This window comes from Lissotriton helveticus, chromosome 2_2 (genome assembly GCF_964261635.1).
Source record: "Lissotriton helveticus chromosome 2_2, aLisHel1.1, whole genome shotgun sequence".
NCBI classification, from domain to species: Eukaryota; Metazoa; Chordata; class Amphibia; order Caudata; family Salamandridae; genus Lissotriton; species Lissotriton helveticus.
In genome coordinates, this window is record NC_136060.1 from 168,645,354 (window position 1) to 168,668,937 (window position 23,584).

The 23,584-nt window shown below is 46.8% G+C and overlaps 1 protein-coding gene across 1 annotated transcript in view; it reads right to left on the reverse strand.

The window, feature by feature from the left end:
* SHISA3 (shisa family member 3) overlaps positions 1 to 23,360 on the reverse strand; it is a 44,810-nt gene extending 21,450 nt beyond the window's left edge. Inside the window, exon 1 of the mRNA XM_078678967.1 lies at positions 22,982 to 23,360. Coding sequence (XP_078535093.1) covers positions 22,982 to 23,255 — 274 coding nt within the window. The 5' untranslated portion in view covers positions 23,256 to 23,360. The remainder of the gene's footprint in view (positions 1 to 22,981) is intronic.
* Between the last annotated feature and the right edge of the window lie 224 nt (positions 23,361 to 23,584).

The following is a 23,584-nucleotide window of genomic DNA, read 5'->3' on the forward strand; positions in this document are numbered from 1 at the left end:
CCAGAAACCGGTCCTCGGAAGCTTGTTTCCGGTCCAGGGAAGGCATGGCTTGGCAGTTCGGGCTGGACTGTTCCCATGAGGCACAGGGTCAGACTGATTTGCATATAGCCATGTCTGAACTGGGGTGGCAGAGTGGGCTAAAGAACGGTGATGGATTCAACCCAGATCTTTTGACTGGGTGCGAGTGTTTGATTGGTTCGGATGCTCCATCCATCACCACCCCCTTTTGTACCAATCATGGATAACCAGTCATAATGACAATGTACACAGGAGCACTTGCACTTTGACATTGATCAACAGCGGCAAAGTGTTCAAAGCATCTAAGCCAGTAAAAGCGAAATCCAGCACACAATCAAAAATGCAGGGGCAAGAGGCAAAAAGTCTGGGGAAACCAGTGCTGAATGACACTGAAAATCAGATTCACTTCGCTAACTCAACACCAGCACCAAATCACAGACAACCTACCTGTCAAAGATGTGAAGTGTGTTGAATGCCTCCTTAAGAGGGTCCCAGTTAAGAGGCAAAAAGCAGCAAAGGCAATCGACTGACAATACAGAAATTATTAACAAGGCTTGTTTCCGGTCCAGGGAAGGCATGGCTTGGCAGTTCGGGCTGGACTGTTCCCATGAGGCACAGGGTCAGACTGATTTGCATATAGCCATGTCTGAACTGGGGTGGCAGAGTGGGCTAAAGAACGGTGATGGATTCAACCCAGATCTTTTGACTGGGTGTGAGTGTTTGATTGGTTCGGATGCTCCGTCCATCACCACCCCCTTTTGTACCGCTTTTGGCTGCCACAAGTGTGGCAGGGTATGCTCAGACGTGAGTCCCTTGCTCACTTTGCCACTGGATTCAAGCAAGCCGGGCTGTAGACGGCTGTAATGCCAGAAACCGGTCCTCGGAAGCTTGTTTCCGGTCCAGGGAAGGCATGGCTTGGCAGTTCGGGCTGGACTGTTCCCATGAGGCACAGGGTCAGACTGATTTGCATATAGCCATGTCTGAACTGGGGTGGCAGAGTGGGCTAAAGAACGGTGATGGATTCAACCCAGATCTTTTGACTGGGTGTTAGTGTTTGATTGGTTCTGATGCTCTGTCCATCACCACCCCCTTTTGTACCGCTTTTGGCCGCCACAAGTGTGGCAGGGTATGCTCAGACGTGAGTCCCTTGCTCACTTTGCCACTGGATTCAAGCAAGCCGGGCTGTAGACGGCTGTAATGCCAGAAACCGGTCCTCGGAAGCTTGTTTCCGGTCCAGGGAAGGCATGGCTTGGCAGTTCGGGCTGGACTGTTCCCATGAGGCACAGGGTCAGACTGATTTGCATATAGCCATGTCTGAACTGGGGTGGCAGAGTGGGCTAAAGAACGGTGATGGATTCAACCCAGATCTTTTGACTGGGTGCGAGTGTTTGATTGGTTTGGATGCTCCGTCCATCACCACCCCCTTTTGTACCAATCATGGATAACCAGTCATAATGACAATGTACACAGGGAGCACTTGCACTTTGACATTGATCAACAGCGGCAAAGTGTTCAAAGCATCTAAGCCAGTAAAAGCGAAATCCAGCACACAATCAAAAATGCAGGGGCTAGAGGCAAAAAGTCTGGGGAAACCAGTGCTGAATGACACTGAAAATCAGATTCACTTCGCTAACTCAACACCAGCACCAAATCACAGACAATCTACCTGTCAAAGATGTGAAGTGTGTTGAATGCCTCCTTAAGAGGGTCCCAGTTAAGAGGCAAAAAGCAGCAAAGGCAATCTTATAGCACTTGACTGACAATACAGAAATTATTAACAAGGCTTGTTTCCGGTCCAGGGAAGGCATGGCTTGGCAGTTCGGGCTGGACTGTTCCCATGAGGCACAGGGTCAGACTGATTTGCATATAGCCATGTCTGAACTGGGGTGGCAGAGTGGGCTAAAGAACGGTGATGGATTCAACCCAGATCTTTTGACTGGGTGTGAGTGTTTGATTGGTTCGGATGCTCCGTCTACCACCACCCCCTTTTGTACCGCTTTTGGCCGCCACAAGTGTGGCAGGGTATGCTCAGACCTGAGTCCCTTGCTCACTTTGCCACTGGATTCAAGCAAGCCAGGCTGAAGACGGCTGTAATGCCAGAAACCGGTCCTCGGAAGCTTGTTTCCGGTCCAGGGAAGGCATGGTTTGGCAGTTCGGACTGGACTGTTCCCATGAGGCACAGGGTCAGACTGATTTGCATATAGCCATGTCTGAACTGGGGTGGCAGAGTGGGCTAAAGAACGGTGATGGATTCAACCCAGATCTTTTGACTGGGTGTGAGTGTTTGATTGGTTCGGATGCTCCGTCCATCACCATCCCATTTTGTACCGCTTTTGCCCACCACAAGTGTGGCAGGGTATGCTCAGACGTGAGTCCCTTGCTCACTTTGCCACTGGATTCAAGCAAGCCGGGCTGAAGACGGCTGTAATGCCAGAAACCGGTCCTCGGAAGCTTGTTTCCGGTCCAGGGAAGGCATGGCTTGGCAGTTCGGGTTGGACTGTTCCCATGAGGCACAGGGTCAGACTGATTTGCATATGGCCATGTCTGAACTGGGGTGGCAGAGTGGGCTAAAGAACGGTGATGGATTCAACCCAGATCTTTTGACTAGGTGCGAGTGTTTGATTGGTTCGGATGCTCCGTCCATCACCACCCCCTTTTGTACCGATCATGGATAATCAGTCATAATGACAATGTACACAGGGAGCACTTGCACTTTGACATTAATCAACAGCGGCAAAGTGTTCAAAGCATCTAAGCCAGTAAAAGCGAAATCCAGCACACAATCAAAAATGCAGGGGGTAGAGGCAAAAAGTCTGGGGAAACCAGTGCTGAATGACACTGAAAATCAGATTTCACTTCGCTAACTCAACACCAGCACCAAATCACAGACAATCTACCTGTCAAAGATGAAAAGTGTGTTGTATGCCTCCTTAAGAGGGTCCCAGTTAAGAGGCAAAAAGCAGCAAAGGCAATCTTATAGCACTTGACTGACGATAAAGAACAATACAGAAATTATTAACAAGGCATCAAACTTGCCATACACAAGGAAAGAGGAACGAGGAAAGCAGGAATGTCCAGACATAGATCCAGGAGCAATTCCAATAGCCCAAAGCACAAAAAGAACATGACAACAAAATAAGGGAACAATACGTTGGGGCACATCCATCACTTGTAAATGTCTCTTTATGTAGGGTTCAAGCAGGAAGTTTGATATCCTTTTCCACAGTCCCACTGCTCCGCTTCATGTCCAGTGCCCCTACACATACGGAACACCTCCGTTGACCACGAGCACTGAAATGCCAGTTCAGTCTTTTGATGATGATGCTTAGCTAGAAACGTTCTGCCTGACCACGTGAGGAGCACCTCGTCTTCTCCTGAATGCCTGCAATCACTGGTAAGCTCTTGGCTGAGATTTAATACTACCATACTTGCTATTCAACACCGCACCTTACCATGCATCATCTTATCTTCCAACATGCCTCACCACATGGTATGACTCTGCACCACTCAACCAACAGCACACCCACTACTGGAAATAACTATTTGACTTGCGACACATTCATTTCGTTTCACACCACATCACCTGTTCCAGGCCTCATGATACAGTGTCACACACAACACAACTTACAAACGCACTGACCCACACTACGGAAGTTAAAACATCTTTTTTGTTTTGTAGGGTTTAGTAGCAATGTAGTAACGTTTCTGTGAGTGGCTGTGTACCCAGCTTTAACGTAGCTACAAGTCTATGGTTTGAAGCAGCACTCTTCGACGTGCCTCATATGCTATACATATTTATTGTCTAGTCTAGTTCTTTTATAGTCAAACCTTTCTATAGATTATCCTATTTTAGCTTTTTAGGTTGTCTCTTTTATGGTCTTTCTTTGTACAAAACGAGATTTGAATATAGGATTGCATTTTATAAATCACAGGCCAACGGTGATGTATTTAGACTTTGGCTCATCATCAAGCACTGCTAGTTGTGCGTATGCTGTGATGCATTAGCTTTCACACAAGAATCTATGTATAGCTTTTACAGTCAGATTTTTTATTCTCTTTAATAGGATGTATGTACTTTTGCTATTTCTACTGCTTTTATGGCTTGGTGCCGAAAATAAGCTATTTTGATGATGATGATGATATGTTTACTTAATGGCTTCTTTGACAGTATCAACTTGTTGTTATAATTTAGTTTGAACACAGTCAATAGTTTTGGTATGTTTTTCGTTAAATGTGTAACTATGCCAATCACATTTATTGAATATTGCACCTTGAAATAATACAGTTTAGCACTACTGATAATTATTCCATTTAGTCAATAATGCATTGTTAACATCATTCAAGTCTTTCAAATTCATAAAGGTTTCAGCCAACGCCTGTTTTACTCTAGAGTAATAGATACCCAGCGAGCTTCTTCGAGGGCATTGGAAAACACAGTAGCTTGAAAAAATAAAATCAGCAGCACTTAATCACCAGTTCTTTGAAAGTGGGATTGTTTCATGTAGAGTCCTAATTCTTTGTAGAGCTCTCAATGCATGGCAGTTCAAATCTGTGAGCCTATGATCCTAGCAAAGGCTCCATGAATAGAAAGCACGCAAATATATGCCACATCCTAGGCATTGCTGCTGAATTGCAAAAGTAGTTTAAAAAAGGAAGGCTTGAAGTTGCAGTATGATGACGTCATGATTGTTATCCTCTACCCAACAGCCAATGTGTGGCTTCCAAAAACAAAAGAAAAATGCAGCAATGCTTTATCACTGATGTGGCTGCTACCTGCACACAGCACTGCGTTGCAGGCAGCGATTGGTCTAAGCAGTTGTTTGTGTAATCCTGGGGACATAGAAATCAATTTTATGCAAGTTATTGCTGTTTTCTTGGTGGTCCTGGTAAATCTGCTTTTGTAATAGTTTGACCTGATGCAATGCACATATTTTTTTTATTCCTGTTCTGGGGCTTTACACATTATAATGATATGAATGGGTCTGGCGACGCCCACTCCATTTCTTGCCAAGTCATAAAGAGATTGTCAATAAGGGAGCTATCCTGACACCTATTGCTGGTTCCTGAATTCAAAAGTATATTTCACTGCTGAACGGGACAATATTTCTTTTGAAGAAAAACTCAAGCCTCTCCAAAGTCATTTCGAGGAAATAAAGGGCTGAGCCAGTAGGAGGAAACTTCTTGACTGCGTTTACACTGTGTATGTGGCTAGTGGATGTTTAGAGCCTTGTAACATCTGCTATAACCAACATCTTATCACCATTCTGATGTATCCAATCTATTCAAAGTACCCATCATGTCTTTCAAATAAACGGGGAGTTCCTGTTTAGTTGAAACAGTATGCAGTGCGGGAATATATGTCTGAAATTATGGATTTTAGCTGGTCGTGATGAGGAATCGGCTGGAAGAAGATTTTGGGGCTATTTTATAGTGTTGCTGATGGCCAACAGTCCACTGGGGAGGGGGAGGGGGTTGGAAGTCATTCCCTCCACCACTCTGGCGGATTAGCACCTGCCATATTTAGATGTCACTGCCGGCCTCCATTGCTGCAGTTCCTCTGCTACCCCTCCAAGGTAGGTGTTCTGCTGCGGTCTTTCAGGTGGCCGTGCACCAAACCTTTGGGGTTTCAGTTTCACATCAGACTGCCCCCTCTAAATAGGGCGGGCGGTCTGATGTCATTAGTCTGACAGGCTCTACTCGAACAGCACTTCGGAAAGATGGTGGTCTCCCGAACCATAAGTATACACCGTAAATATATTATTGTGTGGCAGTTTATGGAGTTAATTGATGCCTGCTTCGGTGAAAATGAAATGACTGCGGTCTCTGTGTCACACAATTGAGGACAATGAGGCTTTTTACACCAGGACGTGGTTAAGAGTAAAATTGTATCGGGGCTTGCATGCCGAATTTACAAGCATAGAGGCCTTAAAGAAGGCTGTGTACTGCCTCCCTTCCTGCTTTCCTTATTCACAGCCAATGATGGCTCAGCCCTGGAATCTGTGGGAGCTTCACCCTGACTGTATTGTGGGAAATATTCTTGGGATCATGACAAGAAGTTTGCAACTCACTGCCTCACACAACTGGGTGGCAGTCACAATGACCTACCGTTGATGTGTGTGCCACCCTGGTCGCCAACTGCCAGACAAAGTAAGTAACAATCATGTAATGACTTTATATAGTTTGTGTCCGTTTCATAGTGGCGGGAAAGGGTACTACGGCTTTTCTTTACTGTGAATCATTGCCATGTGGCCGTATATTTTGAAAACCTCTCCCTCTTCAGCTTTGTGTTGAGATTGTATTTAGTAGCACATATCTAGCTAGAGACCTTTTGCAAAGTGTTGTATTATTCGGCATATGGCACATCTGACACCTTTCTGATGAAGTGCCCTGTGCACCAAACGCTTTAATATGATAATTTAGGTTGTGTTGTGACTTTCCTTGGGTAGGATTCTGGTTCCTATTTTGACAGGGTTTATACCTCTGCCAACTAGAGACCCAATTTCTAACAAAAAGATTAATAGTCTCACTCCTTTGTGCCTCAGATAAGAGATTAAAACATAACCCCCTCATGGGCCATATTTACAAATAAAGTGGGTGTTGCCAGTGTGATGGAGGGTGTGGAAAATTAATATTGCCAGTTACTTTTTTGAGACCCTAACTTCCAATTTGGTGTACAAACATGTTTGTCAACTTGATGTTTAAAAGGTTTGTCCATTTAGTGCCAAAAAAGTGTTTTTTCCTTTATTATTTAGTAGTAAAGTTTTATTAAATTTGCAAACTTGAATGAATTATGCATTTTTTTTTATCACAGCCATCTTTGGTTTGTTAACTCTGTAATATTTTCATTGTTTGTAAGATAATACAATGTCATTTAGAGGAATATTCCTGAGGCCAGGAATATTTAAAAATATTGTGAGGCTAGGTTAAGTGCTTACACTTTTTGTTAATGTAAGCAGCTGCACTGCTGGGGTACAAGGTCTTGGGCTAGGGTGAACGAAGTCCCATTTCTAAAATAGTGAGGGGACTCTACAACCACGTCCACCCTGACTTGTGCTCTGGTTTCTATACACTTCACTTCTCTGTATTCTTTTTAGGTATATGAATTTATTTTTTCGAGTGATCAGGGCCCACAGCTTCCCCAACAATATTGTTTTGCAAAAAGAAGCCAAGAGGCTGCTTGTCAAAGTCAGGCCTATTAGCTCTGCCAACGCTTGTTTTAACGAGGTGGTGCCTCTGCTTGCCATGGGCAGCAGTTCTTCTATTCCCTACTGCCTTGTACTACAGACTGGCACTCACTTAGCTTTTAGCTATAATCTTGCTCTTCGTGGGCTACGTTTTCAACCAGCACTTGTGTCGACAGCTCATGGGCATCTTGCACACTTTGCGTTGCTGGTGCAAAATCAGCCCCTTCATGAAGGGGAAGCAGTTCTACAACATCCCAGGCTGGGCCCTGATGCTGTTCCTCACATTATTGGCTATCACTGCTCTAAGATTCCATGTTTATGTGCGGGCTCAGAAAGTTTGCAAGTTGTATATTATCACAACTGCTGTGTGATGCCCCATCTTCTAAGATGTATACATTCATTCAGTCACCTAGACAGTCATCATTTCACTTATTGAACCATTATTGAACCATTTATCTGTGCACTCATTCACCTAATTGTTCTCCTTGCCTTTAATCTCTGACTTACATTAATCCACCTATATACTTGCCTATCTAATCATCAACTCACGCTCACATTTACCCAATTGTTCAGCCATGCAAGCACATACTCATTCCTACTTGCCAATCAAAGAAGACGCCCTTTAATTTATAGACCAGCCAGCTCTAAAGGCTTTGCCATGGCTTGTTGAGCTTTGTATCAATCATTTTGGGTATCGTCAGTTTGCCTCTTCCTATCTCTTTTACACATATAATTTTGTTTCTGTACATAGGGGATAATTACGATGTCAGGCAGACTTGAGTCTGTACGACACCGTCTCCGTCCTGGGCCCGACCGACCGACCGACCGATGGTCGGCTGTCCCGACAGCCTAATTAGGATGCAACTGAACACTGTTCCATTACATTCCCACATTTCCCCATGGGAGCATGCATTACCCATTGTAATACATGCTCCCATAGGGATATGGGAGGTGCTGTTCATCCTGAAGGGATCAACATGGGTGAACCATAAGTGCCCCCTTGGCCCTAACCTGAGGCAGTGTACCCAAGGGGGCCCTGCTGGGGGCCCCAAACACGCTTTCTGAGATGTTTTCCATGTCGGACATGCCGCCATGGAAACCATGCCGGAAACTGTCCATCGTAATCCCAAGGGCATTTGGGAGTACAAGCCGGTTCCGGCGGGCTCCTTGAGCCAGTTAGAAGGCAGCCGGAATGATCGGCCTGTTTAGTTCCCGACCGCCAGCATTGTAATGCGGCGGTCGGAGAGTAAACCGAGGAGTCGATTAAGATACAGCCCGGAAGGCTCTGACCGTCGGTTGAAGCCTTTAAGGGCTGCATCATAATTGGCCCCTAAATGTCTTTCCCAAGTCAGTTGCAGAGTCTGTAAGGTTATACCTCCTCTGAGAAATCGGCCTATTTATCTGATCTGATTGGCTTCTGTGTATGCTTTGAGAGGAGTTCACTTCTGAAGATGCTTGTGAGTGCCGAATGTTTTAATTCAATCGTCTTGAAATTGTGTGATAACTGTGTTCAGTTCTTCATAATTCAAGTTGGTTGTTTCACTCAATAATTGCCTTCAATTTTGGTTTTATAATTTTTCTTTTCTGCAAGTCCTTTCTCATTATTATGTATACATTATCCAATCATCTTGTTCAAGGAGTTAAAACATTTATTTTCCAGCACTTCTAAATAGTTCTGGATCGTTGTGTTTCAAGTGAGCCCAACCAATGCTCCCAGGCTGTTTTTTGCAATTTCATAAATGTGCTCTTACACCCTAGTTTTCTATCTGCTCTGGGCTGACCCGTTTCCGCTTGTTTTGAAACCAACCCCTGCAGCTTTAGTCTCTCATATAGGTCTTCCTACAGAATTCAAGTAATGCATGTACTATTAGACTTTTGTACAGTGCATCACAAATATATACTTGAAGCTTATGTGCTTGATCTATGCAGTAGATGCAAATAAAGTGGATGTGTTTGAGAAATAGGTTTGTAAGCACTAGACTAGCCGTGAGACAGTTGAAATGTGCTGTTTCAGTGTTTTAGTATTTCAAGAAAAATGCCAAGACCCCTCTGGGAATGGCCTTCCTACCAAGTTTTAATTGAATTACAAGTCTGTGCTGGGAGTAAGCACTCTTTGTTTTCAGTCACATGCGATAAATATTTCATGTATTCTATTGTTTCAATGCCAAAATCTCTCATACCATATAATGGTCATTTTACTGCTTCATTACTGGTATCAATAGACTCTTTTACCATTCATTTAGCGTACCGTCACTCATGGTTTTAGGATATTATTTATCAATGTCATATATCATTATTAATCATAAAAACATTAGTCTGCCAATTGGGTCTTTAAAAGACTGCACCTTGAAATAAATACATAGAGGCAATTGTGCTTATCATTTAATTTGTTTATGAATTTATTGTTAACCTCATCCAAGTCGTTATATTCATAGACGTTTCAGCCCCCACAGGTTTTCTTTATTTTTACCTAATGAACTTCGTGAAAGTAGTTAGAAAAAAACAGAATAAAAAAATTATGATTGAAGCACATTTTCTTGGCTCTTTGAAAATGAAAATGTTTAATGTGGAGCCCCATTTCAGAGAAAACCTGCAAAAACATGTAACTCCCTTGGTATTGTTGCTAAGTTTCAAGAACAAACCAGTTTTTAAAGAAAAGCTTTACTTTGCAGTATAATAGTGTCTTCAATGATTTCCTGCCCTACTGCCAATAAGAGGGTTCTCAAGAAAGAAGAAAAAGAAACACATTGCGTGGGACCAAGAGAAACATAACATTTCACTGCACAAAAGCATGTAACAAGTAATATATTTTCCGATTAGAACAATAAAGCAGCCAGTCTACAGCGTCGCTATCCAGGATGAGTTGCAGTGTGTGTTTATTAAAGCCAGTCCTTTACAACTGGTATTACTTTTGCAGGTTTATTGCTGTTTTTATAGGGGAGTACTTGGTAAATCTCCTAATAACTAGGAAAGAATTTAAAACATTACCACTTAAACACTGGAAGCTGGTTTAGATTGTTTTTAGAGCAACCAAGCAAGGGTGAAGTCATAAAAGTAATCAAAAGGGTTCTTTGCTCCCAGTAGAGCCAGAATTAAGTTATAATGGTAATAGGTATTTTTACAGCTGGTCATTAGCCTGGGTAATAAATATATAACTGTAATGAGTAAATAGGAAAGCCTCTCCTGTGACTGGGTACAAAAACAGGATGGTTGCAAACAGAGCCAGCAGAATCTTGGTAGGAGCTTTCAATGACCAATGCCAACTGCCAAGTGAACACTTGAATAAAGTGATGACTGGTCAGACAATCTTGTGTGAACGCCCATTCTCTGATGGGCTACAGTCATTAGATCATAAGGAAACACGACTGTCCCCACACATTGCAAAGAATTGGGAACCCACGTCCATATGTAAAAATGATATTAAAAGTCACCTCAACGTTCCATTAACTTGTAAAGGAACTGGGCCCTTAGCTTTATACTTATATATGTCATGCAACTCGCCAGTGACATGCAATATCCTGATAACATATGGTAGGGGGTACATTATCCTATATGTCTATTCGATACAAAATAATTTGGTTTGTAACTATACTGTTGCAATCTATGTTGAAAGCTGTTAAATTAAAAACGGTAACAGGTTACAAGACTAAATCGATCAAATATGAAAATTCTCCCATGAATCATTTATAAAATTCAACTTAATATGTATAAAGGGGAATCTCTGTTAGTGAAAGAATTGTTAAAGTGAACTGCCTCAATTTTATTGTTGTGTGTATGAAATTAATTTGAATGTACGGTGTAGAAATCCAAACAGAACCTTCAACCTTTACTGAGTACATTTAAAGTAAGTCTGAGTCATATACTACTAAAAGGTTTTGATTGTTCAGATTTGACTGTGTTTTTAAAGGCACATTTGTTTTTAATAAACAGGAATGCTGTCAGAAGAGAACAAAACAGAGTTCAGGGATCAGGTGTAGGTTCTGCTAATGTACCCTGTGCTCATTTCATGCCTTGGGCTGTTGGGTTCTGCAACACAGGGGCTAGCTGTCCATGAGAATTCATTGGCTGCCTCCTCTGGGGGGGCAGAAACAGTGTGATTCACTTCTGCCTGGAGGATGGCTTCACAGCCAGTTACTGTGGCCACTATGTCAAGGAGCGAGTGAACGGGGAGAAAACTCCTCCACATAATAAATAATGAAAGGGAAAGGCCGCTCTATCCAGCACTTGGTGCATTAATAGGGAAAACAGATGGCAGGACAGAAATGTGCAGGCAATAATAAATACTGTGTCTCACTCCTGCACTGGCCCAGCTCGGGCAAGCTGTTTGAGCTAATTATTTGTAATAAATCTTTACAGAATTTGGCCTGCCATTTTTGATCACTAACTAGTTGTGTGACCCCACTTGAACAGATCGTTTACAGATACAAAGAACTAAAAATTAAAAACAACTTTTATCATAAGAACTGTACTTTCATACTTATGGGCCAAATCACTAAGGCATGCTACAAAAGGTTTGCAATCTGTTTCCACTAGTTTACTTCTAGAATTGGAGAAGATTTCTGCCTTTGTAGGGGATTCACAAATAATGCCAAGCATGTTCCCCGAAATATTTAGCAATCCAGCATCTGCCTTGGTAATCTAACTTTGCAAAATGTGCTTCTGCAAATTTTTCAGTAAAGTGAGATTTCACCCTACTAGTGGGTTTTCCACCATCAATAGAGCAGCTTATGACAGATGTTCCACCAATCCTTGTTCTCTGAATCAGGGTGTGAAACATTTATATTGACAATTACTCTTTTGATCCCCTAAGTTTCAATTTGGTGTATAAAAAAGTTTATCAATTGTGTGCTGTGGATAAAGGGTGTTCTTTACTTTATTATTTATTATTAAATGTACATAATTTAATGAACCGTGAATTTTTATGACATTCATCTTTGGTTTGTTAACAATATTGTTTTCAGTGTTTGTAAAATAAAACAATTTCATTCGGAGTAAGGACTCATTACCAACACAAACTTTATGCTTCAATTTTAATGTGACCGCTTCGGACCAGTCTGGGGTGCATTTTTGGGGGGAAACGACCCTCGAATCGACCCTAAAATTGCAGAAGCTGGGATAGGCTGCAATGCTAGCCCAGGGTGGCTGGCTGCAGAATTTAGGATTATGACAGCAAAGTGGTTTGTTGTCTCTCATAGATTGATTATTTGATACATACTATCACAGGGGGAAAGCTGCAGCACATGTTAGCCCCATCTGCTTATTGAGAGAAGAAATTAATCAGCTCCTATCTGGAATCACGATTTAAGACTTGGTTAGTCTGTTCTTGTCCTGCTAAATAATGGGCTGTAAATCCAATGGTAATCAACGAGGCAAAAAAGTGCAGGATCGTTTTCTTTGACTGTTTACAGAAAAATGAATGGCTCGTGCTCTATAAATTGAGAATCGCTTTGCTCATCTTTTTTCCTGGATAAATGTTATTCATGCCGTCCATGTCTTATTGCAGAACAAGCTTAATGGAGCAAAATCCGTTTGCTCTTTTTTTTTTTTTTTTTTACAGAGGTTCTCACCCATAGTATCTTTAAGAAGAGTGTGTTATGGTTTCCATTTTCCTAGAACAGTTGCATGGTTCTACAGACCAGATGTGGGGCTTTCTGCGTCCCTTGGTGTGAAAGGGTATATGCAGAGTCACTGGAATTAAGCGATTCTGCAGCCAGGCCACATAATTATGGATTGGCTGCATATGCCATATAATCCATCATCTGCTGTATAATCTGCAGATTCTAACATCAAAGGTTTGTTTCTAGCGGACCAAAGCTACTAAAACTGTTGTGACGTGTTCCTGCACAGTGAAAAGCCTTTTTCAGATGTTGACTGGTCATCTTTCAGTTGCTTATTGCTGTATTTGGTTGTTAAACTGGTATGAATTGGGTGAAATCTTTGCTCAGACAGTGGTACCATGAGTAAAAGTTACAAAATAATGTGGTTTGGCAATGCCCTCCAATGTAGGCCTATTGATGCCTATCATGCATGCCCTGACCCGGATTCTGGGAACTCCTATTGATCTTGCACCGATACAACCATTACTAGGGCTCCTAGATGAGGGGCAAATGCCGGGAAGACTGCTCCCTGATTGGGATGGCAACAGTGGTCGCTAAGCGAGACATTGCTCGGAGATGGCGGTCCACAGCAGCCTTGCCGACCCTCCACAAGTGGCGCCTGGGCTTGGGCTGGTGTGCCAAGCTGACTGGAGCCTGTCTATAAGAATCTGGGGCAAATGGTTTAGCTACTATGGCTTGGAGCAGCTTGATGTACTGAATTGAGAGACTATGTAATGCTGTAATGATCCTTATATGTGTGCTGGGTTTTGCTTATCATTATGTGCTAGGGTTTATCTTGTTTATTTATGGGGAAATGCGCATGAAATGTGCTTATCAAATAAAATGAGGTGATACTATTACAAAATGTGCCCCATTACTCTGCATAATTTGCCTTTTCTTGCCACATAATTTTGCCATATCAAGCACATAATTTGGTTCTCCTAATGCCACATAAAATTCCAGTGGCCCTCCCTATATGCAGCGCTGTGCAGGGAACAGCCATTACTGTTAAAACCATTTTGAAAAGATTCTTCACTCTTTGGGAAATAGGTTATTTAAAGCATGCTCCGTCCTGGAAAGGAGGCCAGGTGGGTTTCTGTGCCAGAGGATAATTGATATTCAAATCTCAGGTTTATTGTGGCAGCTAAACACACTAATGCACAGTGGGAGAAGGGGCTTTTCCTGGATCAGGCGATGTGGTTAGGTGGAGAAAGCAATGCTAGAAGTCAGGATTCTTGTTTTGACAGTTGACAATGAAATATGGCATCTTCTCCCATAAATAATAATGTATAGACGTGCCACGTTTGTGCATAGCTGTATCGTGCAGCCCAACATACAATCTCAGTGCAACGCATCAGAAACTAGTCACATTATATCAAGTATGCACCAATTTAAAAAAGAAGCAATTATATGTTGCTCTATTTTCATGCTTGTGTAACACGGGAGGTAGTATACAAATTAGGCTCTAATTCATATTAAATACATACACTTTTTTTGTCGCTAAGGCAAAATTGAGCAGACTTATTTTGCACTTTGCTGTATACATATTAAGAAATTCAGATTGAGTCAGGCTCAAAATTAGTCCCACCTTCCACATGTGAACATCAAGTCTGCCAACATCCCCTCTCCTGTGAAAGGTCATAGGAAGAGGCTCGCGCCACTGTCCTGACTGCAAACTATTCATCCACCTGGCACTCGCCCAAACCTCACAAGGGCGTGCCACTACCTCAACCAGGAAAAATCCCATTCCACCCCTTAACACTAATACTACTCAACACGTGTATTCACGTACTTATTTATATCGATTAAAGATAGAAGATTATAGATTTTTATATAGTGCCAACGCATCACCTGTTTGTACACCTAGATTGTAGACAAACAGAGATTTATGAAGGAACAAAACTGTGAACTGGGGTGTACTGATGTGGCTCAAAGGCAACACACTAGCTCTATTGAAAGTCTTGCAGTTGTAAATATATACACAAAATATAATCTCAATAGCGAAAACAAGCTATAGGTGTCACAAGTCAGCAGAACTTTACAAACTGTCATTGCGGAATATATGATTGTCAAAACGCAGGTGTTCTTCGAAAATTGAAACCGGAACACACTGCACGGGATCATTTTGGCTGAACCACAAAATAAATACTTACTCCCCGCATTATAAAAATTATAAAAGTTCTATATCTATGAGTAATATGCACAAGACTCGCGCGTGCCGATACTCAAAAGGAAACAGAAATTCAAATGACGTGCAATTGTGAACATTTCATTCTTAACATAAACCTAAATTAAGATAAAGTGGGTGTAGCCAGGAGCGTGCCCAGTGCATGGCCCAGGGCAGGAAACTGACGCATGGTCTGCGCATATTTAATGAACACATCTAAAATCAGGTTAGCTCATTCACAAAAAAAGAAGCATACGTTTCGTCTTCGTCGTAAAGTGATAAGTGTGACTTTTTTTCGGTGAGGGTGCCGGTCTCATCCTGGTCTACGTCATGAGGTGTTTAACCTCGGCATATGTGACATAAAAATACTTTTCATTTTTTTTCCTGAACGAGAACTTTCCCTCCTATTACATAGGTCCACTTTTGTACATAAAGGGTTTTCTTTATCAGTCGGGAAGCTAAAAATGCCCGATGTTCTTACATTTGAAACGGAGAAGTGTGTCTTTGGGAAACCATTGAGGGAAAGTCATCGTTCGTGTACTAGGGCGAGTGCGCGAGGTTTTCGGCAGGATTGGGGTCAAAATTAACCTTTTGCAAATTACATACTTCATGCGTGAGCGTTTTACTACGGGTTTTACTTACGTATCTGGATGGAATATATACGAATAGGCTCATGCGTGCAGCATACACTTCGGGAAGTGTTTCCTTTAGCCTTTGTGAAGTAGCCCCTTTAAGTGCCCACGGTGTGTGTGTTTTGATGAGTGTTACTGAGCCTGTGAGAAGTGGGCGAGTGAGTTGTGCTGCTAATGTGATGTTAAGCGCAGAGTGATGTTTTGACTGAGGTCTGTCCCAAAGGATGCGTCGTTTATCACCCGTAGCCCCGCCCCCTCCCCTCCCGTCTGTCTCAGCGAATGCCTTGCTCCAGAGACCCCAAAGAAAACCTCTCTTGACAGGCACAAAGGCCCCCGCTGAGGCTGCAGTTAGCCCCATTGCTCACAGACAAGATCACACAGTGTGACCAGCGAGCATCAACACACGGCGCTTGTGGGGTCACACCGGGAGGGAGCGGTGGCTGGAGTAGGACAGGCCACCGAGTAGACAGACCCAATACGTGTTCCCGCATCCCTTTCCCAGCCCGCCGGATTTCAGGAGGGGTCCCACAGGACAGGGAGAGAGGCTTTCCGAATAGTAGAGCCCTGGGGGGTGGGGGCTGGGGGCTGGAACAAGGGCCATGTCCAACAGGTCCCAATAGCTAAGTTTTGACACACACGCTTTTATAATTATAAATCATTTTACAAAAGTAAGGCGAACTTGGTGGAAAACAAGATCTAAGTGGAGTCACATGGTTTTCTCGTCGCCATGTGTTTGTTTGTTTACAGGCGCCCGTGTTCTCGTGAGTGCATCGCGGGCAGACATGCTGGTAAATGCGTCTCCCAGACGGGCAATTAGGAATCTGAACTGGGGGAATGTGACCTCTCTAATGGGCGAGGGCGAAGCTGCCTGCAGGGAAGAGCTGCATCTCTGTTGGTAAACAGAAATATGACTCTCAGGGCAGCCGGATATCAATAAGGGAGTAGGGAGGAGTCGCAAGGGCAGAGGAACGTCTCTATGGATAACTGTGAAGATGCCTACAGGCCGATGGGGCGTCTCTATGGGTGCGTATGCAATGTACAATGAGCACTTTCCGGGTGAGCATCCATTTCTGCAGAACAGTATGACATCTCGATGGGTGAGCAGAAAGTTGCTGCAGGGCAGTATGGAATCTCTGTGGGTGAGCAGAAAGTTGCTGCAGGACAGTATGGCATCTCTGTGGACGAGGAGAATGTTGCTGCAGGGCAGTATGGCATCTCTGTGGGTGTGCAGAAAGTTGCTGCAGGACAGTATGGCATCTCTGTGGGTGGACAGAAAGTTGCTGCAGGGCAGTATGACATCTCACTGGGTGAGCAGAAAGTTGCTGCAGGACAGTATGGCATCTCTGTGGGTGAGCAGAAAGTTGCAGCAGGACAGTATGGCATCTCACTGGGTGAGCAGAAAGTTGCAGCAGGACAGGACGTCTCTGTGGGTGAGCAGAAAGTTGCTGCAGGACAGTACGGCATCGCTGTGGGTGTGCAGAAAGTTGCTGCAGGACAGTATGGCATCTCAGAGTGTGAGCAGAACGCTGCAGTAGGACAGGACATCTCTGTGGGTGAACAGAAAGTTGCTGCAGGACAGTATGGCATCTCTGTGGGTGAGCAGAAAGTTGCAGTAGGACAGGACATCTCTGTGGGTGAACAGAAAATTGCTGCAGGACAGTATGGCATCTCAGAGTGTGAGCAGAACGTTGCAGTAGGACAGGACATCTCTGTGGGTGAACAGAAAGTTGCTGCAGGACAGTATGGCATCTCTGTGGGTGAGCAGAAAGTTGCAGTAGGACAGGACATCTCTGTGGGTGAACAGAAAGTTGCTGCAGGACAGTATGGCATCTCTGTGGATGAGGAGAACATTGCTGCAGGGCAGTGTGCCATCTCTACTGTGTGAGGAGGAAGGTCCCTAGAAGGCGGTGTGACCTCTCTAATGGGCGAGGAGAACTGTAACTGTGCATGCAGGACAGAGAACTTGACGCTCCTTCCATTTATCTTCATATTGACGGAACAGTGAGGCCTTGACAGTAGTCCATTGGACGAAGAGCGCATGAATCATTACATTAAACTTGAAATTATTTGTGAAAATATCCCAGTGCATACCTGGCATAACCCTTGCCGTTGGTCAAAGATTTATCACTGCAGGAAATAAGTTTAATTGGGTTCGGACGCCCAATTCTCTATATTATCAAAAAACGGTAGCTCAGAAGCAAATAAGTAATCTGGGAATTGTGAGTACCTGCACCCTTACATTTCTATTTCAAGCGCTGGCTAACGTTGTTCCGGGTTTAGGGCATAAACTATTATTTTTCGAGAAACATTTAAGTCAACGCTAGTGCATTGCCCTCCTTGTGTAACATGCTGCCGCGTTGCAGGAAGGTGTCATATGTTCTCCGTTCAGGGTAGGCACGTTTCCTGTTTACTTTAGGGACGTCTGGTAGGTGCATATGTGTGTGGGACACCGTGCGTGAGCAGGCTATGCACAAAGTACTGGATGGCGTGAGTTCTTGTGGCTTTGTCCCTTGTTTGGTGTGTGTATGTGAGGGTCCGCACATGACACCAGATAGTGTGAGTAGGGTGTGCAAAGTGTTGTGAGGGCTGCATCCCTTGCTTGCTATGCGTGAGGGTGTGCACATGGCAGTAAATCTGTGAGAGGGCGTGCAAAGTGTTGTGAGGGTTGCACCCCTTGCCTGCTATGTGAGAGGGTGTGCACATGGCACTAAATCTGTGAGAGGCATGCAAAGTGTTGTGAGGGTTGCATCCCTTGTTGCCATGTGAGAGGGTGTGCACGGGGCACTAGATTTGTGAGAGGGTCGTGCAAAGTGTTGTTCGGGTTGTATTATGTTTTTGGTGTGTGAGAGGGTGTGCACGGGGCACTGGATGGAGTGGATAGGGGGTGCACTGGTTCTGGAAGCTCTATCCCCAGTGCTTAAAGTGAGCCAGTGGTGTACACCGCTCTGCACCGGCTATACATTGAAAATAACTAATATCTGCTACCGAAGCCATTCTTACAGCTTTGGGGACCCGGAATATTCACAATTGTCACACTTGCACGAGTGTGGTGGTTAGGAGTTGTGTTGCTACTGTCATTGGCAGCGGGGGCAACGGGAGTTGGAAGCTGCAGTGGCCCCCTGATGACGGCCCGGGCACTTATTTTTTCTCTCGGGCTCTTATGTTTTCTCTACAGATTAAGCACGGTATCCCTCGTCTGGCGTGTGAGAGGGGGTGCACAGGGTGCCCTATGGTGTGAGTTCTTGAGGCTTTGCCCCTCGTCTGGTGTGTGCGCGCGCATGTCACTATATGGTGTGAATAGGGCATGCAAAGGGCTGTATCCCTTGTCTGGAGTGTGTGCGCGCGCACAGGGCACTAGATAGTGTGAACAGGGCGCGCCGAGGCTGCATCCCTTGTTGCGTGTGTAAGAGGGTGAGCACAGGGACATCTGAGGAGGTCGTGCACAAGCTCTGGGGGCTGTACTCCTCCTTTGGTGTGTGAGAGGGTAACCATATGGCTTTAGATGGTGTGAGGGGGCTCTGCAGAGAGGTCTGGATGGTGTGCTGCTCACCTGTTGATTTGAGGTGGGTGTGAGGGTGGTGCTGGGGGGTGTGAAGGCATGCCGACACATCTGGAGGGTGTAAGTGTACATCCTCCAGATCACCTCCTGTAATGTACCGTTTGCTACCTCTTGTATTTTGTTTGCTCACAATTGTCACTTTTGCCTCATGTAACTTATGTTTGCTTTTGTAATTTGTTCACTTATAATTCTCTCCTCATGTATCATTACTGTTCCTATTGTGAAGCGCACTGACACCTTCGGGTAAAGTCCCCGCTATATAAACAACGCATAAAATAAAATAAAATAAAATAAAATAAAATAAAGGTGTAGGCTGGGCACGAACACTGCAGGTGCCGGAGAGTCTAGGCTGCTCGTGAAGTGCCTACAATATATTGTAGCATCTGCACATAACGCTGGAAGTTCACACCACGCACGCTACGTGCTTCAGAGATGTGAGCAGGCTGCGCACCCTTCACAGGGTGATGGAGGCAGTGAACAGGTGCGAAGGATGTGAGCAGTGCATGTACACCCTGTGGGACGGTGACAGGTGTCATAGAGTGTGTGCAGAGCGCTGCTGCTTGTGCACGTGGTGCTGAGGGGGCGAGCAGGGTGGGCACAGTGAACTGGTGGTATGAACACGATGCTGGTGGGTGTGCACAGGTTATGTATGTTGTGCATAAGTGTCAGTTGGTGTTAGTGGGATGATGGTGAGTGTGCATGGCTGGGGCTAAGACTAGGATCTGGGTGTGGGTCGGTGTGAAAACACGGTGTTCAAAGGGTTGTGGTGGTTGTAAGCAGGATTTTCCACCAGTGTATTGGGTGCTTGTGGGTATAGGGGGGTGTACACAAGAGTGTGGGTCGATGTTTGAGCAAGGTGCATGTTGGGTGCTGACAGTCGCGAGCAGGATGCATCTTACTGGTGTTGGTCGGTGTGTGAGCAGGGTGTGTGTGTAATGGGTGAGTGTGAGCAGGATGTGCCCTGTGTGTGGGGGTCACTGCATGAGGAGGGTGTCAGGAGGATGTGTGTGGGTTAGCGTGTGAGGAGAGTGTGTGTATATGGAGAGTAAATGTAAATGTGGGATACTTGTAAAGCGCACTGTTACTCTACCCGAGTGTCCTGGCGCTGTAGACCGCTGGGGAACCCGTCCTGGTTTTCCCTGTGAGATGGTCCCTTTCTGGGTATCTCCAGGGTGAAACCAGGCATCCCCGGCGTCTGTGGGGGGCCGTTGTAGAGATGAGGCAAGTTTAATGCCCAGAGTTACCGAGTGTGTTCCCTGGTTAGAGTAGGCACTAAGGCGAGAATTATCGAGTCCGTTGACCCTGGTCCAAGACCCTGCCGCGTCGGGAATTGAACCCTGGTCCCGGGCCGTTCTCTGCTTACAGGTCTGCCGCCTCTAACCAGTGAGCCACACCTCTCCAGAGTGTGAGCAGAATGTGCCCTGTGTGAGGATCACTGTGTGAGGAGGGTGTTAGGGGGATGTGCGAGGGTTAGGGTGCGAGGAGAGTGTGTGTATAGGGTGCGGTAAGTGTGAGCAGAATATGCCCCATGTGTGTGGGTCACTTCATGAGGAGGGTGTCAGGAGGATGTGTGTGGGTTAGCGTGTGAGGAGAGTGTGTGTATGGAGTGTGGGTGAGTATGAGCAGTAAGTGCCCGATGGGTGTGGGTCGCTGTGTGAGTGGGTTTTAGGGGGTTATGTGTGGGTCAGTGTGCGAACAGGGTGTGTGTATAGAGTGTGAGCGGGCGTGAGCAGGGTGTGTCGTTTGGCTGTGGGTCACGGTGGGAGTGGGTTTTAGGGGGATATGTGCGGGCGAGCAGGGTGTGTGCATGGATTGTGATGAGTGTGATCAGGGTGCATACTATGGGTGTGGGTCACTGTGTGATCAGGGGTATAGGAGGATGCGCTGTGTGTGGGGGTAAGTGTGAGCAGGATGTGCCCTGTGTGTGGGGGTCACTGTATGAGGAGGGTGTCAGGAGGATGTGTGTGGGTTAGCGTGTGAGGAGAGTGTGTGTAGGGAGTGTGGGTGAGTGTGAGCAGGATGTGCCCGATGGGTGTGGGTCGCTGTGTGATCAGGGGTATAGGAGGATGCGCTGTGTGTGGGGGTAAGTGTGAGCAGTATGTGTTAGGGTGCTGTTGGATGCGAATAGAAGGACCCCATTAAGGGAGGGGGGGGGTTATTGTTTGCGCAGGCTGTGGTTATAGTGCTGTTTGGTGTGAGGATGATGTGCCTTATAACCGTGGGTTACTGCTGGCCGTTGTGAGCAGGAAGTGACCTATGAGTCAGTGTCTAAGAAGGGTGTCTTTAGGGTGCTGTGGTTTGTGAGCAGGATCTACCCCGGGGGTGGAGGTGCGGGGGTTGCTGGTGGCAAGAGCCAGATGCGCCCTCGTGTGTGCGGGTCATGATATGTGCAGGTAATGGCTGTGGGACGGATGCGCCCTGAGTGTGTGGGTCATATGTGCACGTGATGGCTGTGGGCAGTGTGCCCTCTGGTTCAGGGTCCTTGTGAGAGCAGTGCTTGTACCTAGTTGTGTAGTGCGCTGTAGTGCTGGATTACGCGCACAGGGATCTGTCCGGCATTGGCAGGATGCGCCCTGAGTGTGTGGGTCATGCTGTGTGATGGCTGTGGGCAGGCTGCCCTCTGGTTCGGGGTCCTTGTGAGAGCAGTGCTTTGCTTGTACCCAGTGGTGAAGGGTGTCTGCAGGAGTTGGGTGCCGGGTGATTTGTGGTGAGTGTGTGTGCGCTGTAGCGCTGGACTGCGCGCACAGGTCTGGCCGGCGTTGGCCGAATGCGCCCTCGTGTGTGCGGGTCATGGTATGTGCAGGAGATGGCTGTGGGAAGGATGCGACCTGAGTGTTCAGGTCATGGTATGTGCAGGTGATGGCTGTGGGCCTGATGCGCCCTTGTGTGCGCGGGTCATATATGCAGGTGATGGCTGTGGGCAGGGTGTCCTCTGGTTCGGGGTCCTTGTGAGAGCAGTGCTTGCACCTGGTGGTGGAGGGAGTCTGCAGGTGTTGGGTGCCGGGTGGTTTGTGGTGAGAGTGTGTGCGCTGCAGCGCTGGACCGCGCGCACAGGTCTGGCCGGCGTTGGCCGAATGCGCCCTCGTGTGTGCGTGTCATGGTATGTGCAGATGATGGCTGTGGGCAGGGTCCCCTCTGGTTAGGGGTCCTTGTGAGAGCTGTGCTTGCACCTGGTGGTGGGGGGAGTCTGCAGGAGTTGGTGCAGGGTGATTTGTGGTGAGAGTGTGCGCGCTGTAGTGCTGGATTGCGCGAACAGGTCTGGCGGGGTCGGCAGGATGCGCCCTGTGTGCGCGGGTCCTGATATGTTCGGGTGATGGCTGTGGGCAGGATGCGCCTGTGTGTGCGGGTCATGATATGTTCGGGTGATGGCTGTGGGCAGGATGCGCCCTCGTCTGCGCGGGTCATGGTATGTGCAGGTAATGGCTGTGGGCAGGGTGCCCTCTGGTTCGGGCCCTTGTGAGAGCCGTGCTTGCGCCTGGTGGTGGAGGGAGTCTGCAGGAGTCGGTGCCGGGTGATTTGTGGTGAGAGTGTGTGCGCTGTAGCGCTGGATTGCGCGCACAGGTCTGGCCGGCGTCGGCAGGATGCGCCTTGTGTGTGCGGGTCATGATATGTGATGGCTGTGGGCAGGGTGCCCTCTGGTTCGGGGTCCTGGTGAGAGCAGTGCTTGCACCTGGGGGTGGAGGGAGTCTGCAGGAGTTGGGTGCCGGGTGATTTGAGGTGTGTGTGTGTGCTGTAGCGCTGGTTTGAGGTGAGTGTGTGCGCTGTGTCGCTGGACTGCGCGCACAGGTCTGGCCGGGTCGGCAGGATGCGCGCAGGGTACTCACGTGCAGCGGGGGCGGCTTGACTCTCCTCCTCGCCCGGCGGCCGGTCGTTGGTGCAGCCGCCCTGCTGCAGGCGGGCCTCCACGGAGGCGCAGCAGTAGCGCAGCACACAGGAGCCGCAGCAGACGGTGGCGTCGGCGGTGTCGAAGGCCTCGGGGCACTGGAAGCCCTCGTGGTAGCGGGCGCCGCTGTCCAGCCAGCCGTGGCAGTACTCGCCCTGGGCGGCCGCCCCCCGCCAGCGCAGGAGCAGCAGGAACAGCAGCGGCGGCGCCTGCATGGCCTCAGCGGGTCCCTCTAGCGCCCCGGGCGGCGGGCAAGCGGGGCATGGGGCGGAGGGCTGCGCAGGAGTCCCAGCAGAGGCGACCCTCCCGGCCGCTGCAGCTCCGAGTTTGCAGTCACTGCCCTGGGTCGGTGTGAGATTTAGTGAAGAACCATCCTCCGCGGAGCGAAACGCAGCCTGTTTCCGCCCAAATCCTTAAATTTAGCTCTGCCGCCTTCGTAGGGCGCCCGAGCCCAGCGGTGTATTGAAACGGAGGATGCCCAAAGTGCGGTCGAGCGCCGTCCTCTCCCGCGCTGCTTGTGTGAAGGAGGCGGGGGCGCACTGAA